The following is a 6930-nucleotide window of genomic DNA, read 5'->3' as shown; positions in this document are numbered from 1 at the left end:
AAGTTCAGTCATGGAGAATGATGGCAAAGAGTCGTATAAGAATAGTGATCAATCTGAGGATTTAAGTGTTGAGTATGAGTGCAGTTCCGATGAAAGTGATGATATGGTAGATGTAACTGTAGATGAAGCAGAGGCAGATATAATTAATGCTGATGGTTTTGAAAAGTTGATAACTGATTTGACCATCGAAGACATATGGGAACTGGTGTTTGATACAGAATCTCAAGTTTGTGAATTTTATGCCAAATATGTCAAGTGCTATGGATTTGTGTCCCGAAAAGACTTGAAGACAGTAGATGCTAATGGCAACATTAATACAAGACAGTTGGTTTGCAATAAAGTAGGAGAAAGACATTGGAAGCACCTTAAAGGAACAATCGACAAAGGGAGCATGGGGCAATTACTCGTGTCAAGTGCAGGGCGAGGATTCGGTTCATTCGTCACTATAGAATGGGTAAATGGAAAGTCAGTGTCTTTGAGAGTGAACACAATCATCCACTGTGTCCACCTAAGTACAGACATCTTATTGCCGCGAATCGTGGGCTTAATGAGACCGATAAAATACAAGCAGACAGCTTGCGAACATGTGGTGTTAAAACTTGCCACATAATGGGTTACATGGTTTCCCAAAAAGGTGGATACGATAAAGTGGGTCTTACCAGCAAAGACTTACATAACCACATTAGTAAGACTAGGTGTGGCAAAGTGAAAGACGATGATGCATTTGCTGTGTTGGCCTATCTGTTGTCCAAGGCAGACAATGACCCATTATTTCTAGAAAAGTTTACCTTAAAGGATGGTAGGTTGGATAATTTGGCGTGGACTGATGGAGCAAGCATTGTTGATTACGAATGTTTTGGCGATGTACTCGCTTTTGACACCACTTACAAGAAAAATGTCTACAATAAGCCCTTAGTCATATTTTCAGGGACTAACCACCATGGCCAAACAACTATCTTTGGATGCGCCCTGCTCTCAGATGAAAGGTCTGAAACTTTCAAGGGGCACTGAAGGAATTTTTGGAAATCATGTCAAGAAAACTACCCGGAGTTGTTGTGACAGATGGAGACCGTGCTATGAGAGAGGCTATCTTAGAAGTATTTCTTGGTATACTACACCGCCTTTGTGCATGGCATCTCCATCGTAATGCGGTACAGAATATAAAAAACAAGCATTTTGGGGACGATTTTAATGTATTATTGTATGGACAGTTTACTGTACAAATATTTGAAGAGAGATGGAGCGAGATCATATCCAAATACAGACTTGCCGAGAATGAATGGGTCCAGGGCATTTATAATGACAAAATGAAGTGCGCTACCGCATATTTGACAAAGCACTTCTTTGGCCGCATAAGAACTATGATGAAAGGAATAATTTGTCAGTATAGAATTTCTCAATGAAATCTCGTTGCAAGTATAGTTCTAAACCAACAAACAATACTCAATCAAAATTTAATTTGTTTGTCACATGTACAAATTCCAATAAAAATAACCGAAGTATTTAAACCTCGAGTCGTCTTCTCAAGGAGTTGCAGTGAGGTATGCGTATTATTGGTTATGGAATCAAAAGGGGGTTGGGGTGGTAAAAGTGCAAGAAATGTAAATCAAACAATTACTCAAGAGAGACATTCATGGCAAGGGTTGAGAGTTAAGCTTTCTATCCTAGTCATTAATGATCATACAATATTTATCAAGAGTTTATCTCAATTGGTCGTCTCTAACAATGGAAGAGGGTACAAAATTATCTTCACATGAGAGAAAGTCAATTAAGACTAGTTAATCTCGATCCAAAAGTCCTAATCAACCTACTAATTGAATTAGCAAGAGGTTAAAGTCAATGAAAATAATATTAACTAATAACCCTAGATCACTAATCTAAATTTGTTATTAATGACTCAAGATTGCCTAATTTCTCTTTCCAAGCCAAGAATGCTCAAGGATCTACTCTAACATCCTCCTAAATATTTTGTCAAACACTTGGAAGGTATAAAAGGAAAGCATGGTAAATTGACAACAAGAACATTTAATCTACAACTATCCAATTGCAAGGAAACAATAACAACAACTCAATTAAACAACATTGAACATGAATTACCTCAAATTGCATTAAAGGAAATTTAAATTGACAAGAGTGTTCACAATATAAAAATGACCAAAATGAGAAATTAACAAGAGAACATAGTAAAATCAAGACACTACAACAAGGAATTGTAAAGAAAACAAGATGAAGATAAGAAATTAAACCTAGATCTAAGAGAATTTAACCTAAACCTAACCTAATTCTAGAGAGAAGAGGGAGCTTCTCTCTCTAGAAAACTAACTAAAGGGTCATCATAACTAATCTAAGTGCTCCCCCCTTGTCCAATCTTGAATTCTGCATGAAATAGTCTTTGGAATGAGTTGGATTTGGGCCTGGAAAGCTCAGAAATTGCCCCTAGCGTTTTCACTTTAATGAAGTCATGTGCGAGCTGTAACGCGTATGCATGGGTCCCGCGTACGCGTCGCTTGGCATTTTACTTTCCACGCGTACGCGTTGCCATGAGACTTCACCTCCACACGTGCGTGTTATTGATTGCATTCCTAATCCTTGATTTTCATGAATTCTTCACTTTGCATGCTTTTCTCTTCACTCCTTTGATCCATTCCTAGCCCTTTTCAACCTGAATTCACTAACAAACACATAAAGGCATCTAGTGGAATCAAAGGTGAATTAAAACTAGCAAATTAAATGCCTAAAAAGCATGTTTTTACATTTAAGCACAAATTAAGGGAGAATTACAAAACCATACTATTTCATTGAATAAATGTAAGAAAAGTTGATAAAATTCCCTAAATTACTTACATGATAAACCACAAAATTGGGGTTTATCAAACTACATCACAGTGTGAGGGAATTCATTCATTATTGAAGAACTATGTTGACAGTAAAACCAGTCTCCTTGAATTCATGCATAAATTTAGTGAAGTACTAAGGCATTACCGAAACAACCATCTTACTGCTGACTTTGAAACCTTTTATAAGTTTCCTGTTTTGACTACGTGCTTGGAAAGTTTTGAGAAACAAGCTACTGAACTTTATACTAGAAATATTTTCAAACTTGTGAAAGATGATATAGAAGCAGCAGGTGCCTTAAATGTGACTAAATGCCCAAACAGTAGAGACATTGTTGAGTACAACACGAGTGAGTATTTTAATCAGCAATGGCAATTTAAAGTATCTTACAATAAAGACAAGGACCTGTTTGCGTGTGAGTGCAGGCTATTTGAGACTCGTAGATTACTGTGCTCCCACATCTTTGGGATCTTGAAGCATCGCAATGCAAAATGCGTCCCTACATCTCTTATCCTGAAAAGATGGACAAGAGATGCAAAGAGTGATTTTATATGCTCAATTGCCGAGCAAGACTCCGCTAATGATATAGTGCCCACACTTAGATGTGGTGCAATGACATCAATTTGTTGGAAGCTTTGTGATATTTCTTCAAAAAATTCAGCCGACTATAGGAAAATCTCCGGTGAGTTACTTAAGTTAATTTCGAAGGTGCAAAATAAAAGTGATGCACAAGCGAGGTTTTCCCCCATGTCAGCGCTAATAGGTGATCCAACTGTTGTAAAGTCAAAAGGGGCTCCAAAAAAGGTTCCAAAAGGCCAAAAGAGGCGAAGATGTTCACATTGTAAGTCAAGCAGGCATTTCGTTAGGACATGTCCATTACTCGTCAAGGAGGACTCACCCGCCGAATACTCAAATGCTGAAGATGAACCAATGGTATTAATATAATGCCTTTCTTAATTAGTTACTTTATGCTTACCTTTCACATTGAAAATCCTAATGATGTCAAACCAGAGGTACTTTTGTCCCCTTCTTCGTTGAAATCCTCATTTTTAATAATGTTTAGTTTAATTTAACTTTGGTTAAAGTTTTCAGTAAGATTGAAAATAATATACATGCATTTCCTTTTGTTAAAGTCTTCACTTGATAAACGAGAATGTATACTTCAATCTGTACCAGAGCTAATTTAGCAAAATGTTATTGATTTCTGTATTACAAGTGCTTTTAATTAGTTATTTTTTTTAACATCTGTCAAAGGTTATTATTGGTTTTCAAACCTTTTTTGGATACTTGTCATCTTGTATCAGATATTTTATTTGTGGGGGAAATAGATAGTAGCTTCTAACAAGGATATAATGTCTTTTGACAATATATTATTGGTGAAAAGAAATCTAATGGAAGACCTTTCAAAATGTTTTAGCCTTTTAGGTTCTACACACAGATTTTGATGAATCTTTTTATGTTTAGTTGCTATATTTTGAGCAATTTTTTAGTTTTTTTAACAGGTTGAAGAATGTGATGCCAATAAACAGACTCCCTCTCAGAACACAAAATCAGTAGAAATACACCCGTGCATAATAACAATAATTTTAAAGTAAGCACTTGTCTATGTTATACCATCTATCAAATTTATTGTCATTTCAATTCAAATTTGTAACATATTATTCTCGTAATGCTTATATTATTTCTTATTATTCTGTTACAAAAAATTCAAGGGTGGTGGAAGCAAGAAGTCTGTATCTAAATTGACAGAGACACCGAAGATTAGAGCAAATGGCAAAAAAAGTCGACAAAAGGTAACATTTCGCATATCTAATAATTTATATTAGATAATTCAAGAAGGAAAATTAAAGTCATAATTTGAATTTAAATTATTTTAATCCAATACCATAAGTGCAACTGAGAGATTAAGGGTAAGGGAGGTCAACACTTTGAGAAAAGTCTTACTCGACTCTAGCTTGTCTGACTAGTTTCTTTATTTATTTTTTTTAAATTTTGTATCATAATTATTTAAAAATTATGATTTATGTTTAGACCGAAGAAATCACTCTAACTCAAGAGACATTAAAAGATAAGACCAACACATCAGGAATAGAAGTGGCAGAAGTTCAAGATGCAGCCACAACCAAACCAAGATTGCCACAATATCCTATGCATCATTATCCAGTGGTCCATCCTTATCAACCTTATGGTGGAGTCCTCCCTATTCCTTTTCATCCTGTTCCAAATGGCATGGCGTACTTCAACCAATATCCTTCTACTGCCAGAATTACATCATATCCTCAATTTTCTCATGTCTCGTCGTATTCTAGTGGACCCAGTGATAGCAATACATGGGCTAGACTTTTGAATGATGTCATCAATAATAAAAAGCCATAGAGTTATAATCTATATATTATATTTTTAATTTATGCATGTTAAAATTGCTGAATATATCTCCCTTTCAAGTGCTTGTGCTATCAATTTATAAAAATTAGGGGTGGTTCATAAGGCCGTATCATTACAAATGTTGTCGACGTTGTTTTTATTGTGTTATTGACACTGATTTTGAATAAAATCTTGTTCTGTTAATGTATTTATTTCTTCATTTTACTACCTAGTCGGTCCCTTTTTTTTAATAGTATGTTGTGGTTGTTCTTGGATTGATCATGTCAATGAACAGTGGGTGATCATTCTTCAATGAGTTTTTTAATATGGAGCACTTGGGAATGTTATTTGGCAAGGACATCAGATTCACCTAAAAATAGTTTCTTAATTCAACTTCATAAGGCTGTTGTGGTGCTAAATTTGGAAGAGTATATTTGCAAGTTAATAAAAAAATCAGAAACAGGACTTATGATATACTTGTCCAAATTGGCCATGTACTTAGAGATGAGGAGAAAGGCAAGAACAGAGAAAAATTGCGTGTTTATACTTGTCCAAATTGGCCATGTATTGAAGATGGTCTATGACGTTAGGATTTTTGCCAGTAAAGAATTTTAATAAAACAGTCACGTTGTAGAGCTAGTCTCTAAACCGACAGAAATCCCTTCGTACAAACGTTTTAGTTGTCACAAGTAACAAACCCCTTTTTTTTAAATTGATAACCGAGTATTTAAACCTCAGGTCGTCTTCTCAAGGAATTGCAGGGAAGTATGTTCTTATTATTGGTTATGAAAAAGTGTGTTGTGGGGTTTTGGATCAAGGTAAAAAGTTAGTTGAATGACAAGAAAGATAAAATAATAAAAATAAACTCTTGGCAAGGTATGAGAAATTGGAAGTCCAGTCTTAATTATCCTTATCAATGATGATGAAAATTGAATCTTAATTCCACTTTGTTAACCCTTACTTAAAGTAAAGAAAAGTCAAGTGACTAATTAGTCTGATCTTCAAATCCTATTTATTTCCTAAGAAAAGATTGGGATTATTGAAGTTCAATTCAATTGGCAAGATAACAATTATCAATTATGCTGTTGAATTGGATAACTCCTGAGTTACTGATTTCTTAACCAAAACTAAAAGGGAAAAATCCAAATTATTTATATAATGAAAGAAAGCAATCATAAGTCTGAAATACCTCAAATAATATTAAATAAAGAAATCAATTCTAACATGGAAAAGTTCATAAGTTTAATTGGAAAAATAAATAAAAATAAAGAACCTGGGATTGAGAGTCACTCCTAAAACTAAGAGAAGTCCTAAATCCTAATCCTAAGAGAGAGGAGAGAACCTCTCTCTCTAAAAACTACATCTACTCCTAAAATTGTGAATGTGAAAGCTTGATTATGAATGGATGCATTCCCCCACTTTATAGCCTCTAATCTGTGTTTTCTGGGCCGCAAACTGGATCAGAAACAGCCCAGAATTCGCTGGTTGCGAATTCAAACACGCTGATTTTCGTCACTGCGACACGGCCGCATGGAGTACGCGGTCGCGTCGCCTAGCTTCAGAGCAACTATAGCATATTATATATCAAATCGAAGCCCCGGACGTTAGCTTTCCAACGCAACTAAAACCGCGTCGTTTGGACCTCTGCAGCTAAAGTTATAGCCGTTTGAGTGCGAAGAGGTCATGCTGGACAGTTTAGCAATTTCTCCAGCTTTTGCTTCCACTTTTGCA

The 6930-nt window shown here is 35.3% G+C and overlaps 1 protein-coding gene across 1 annotated transcript; it reads left to right on the top strand.

Moving 5' to 3' along the window:
- Window positions 1-609: 609 nt before the first annotated feature.
- LOC148551127 (protein FAR1-RELATED SEQUENCE 5-like) lies at window positions 610-1011 on the top strand. The gene has a single exon (XM_088494713.1). It carries the CDS (start codon window positions 610-612, stop codon window positions 1009-1011), a length of 402 nt encoding a protein of 133 aa, XP_088350839.1.
- Window positions 1012-6930: the final 5919 nt, after the last annotated feature.

This window comes from Arachis ipaensis, chromosome B7, assembly GCF_059453495.1.
Source record: "Arachis ipaensis isolate K30076 ecotype BB chromosome B7, ASM5945349v1, whole genome shotgun sequence".
NCBI lineage: Eukaryota > Viridiplantae > Streptophyta > Magnoliopsida > Fabales > Fabaceae > Arachis > Arachis ipaensis.
Note: the sequence above shows the minus strand (reverse complement) of the source record. Positions and strands in the feature narration are given on the sequence as shown.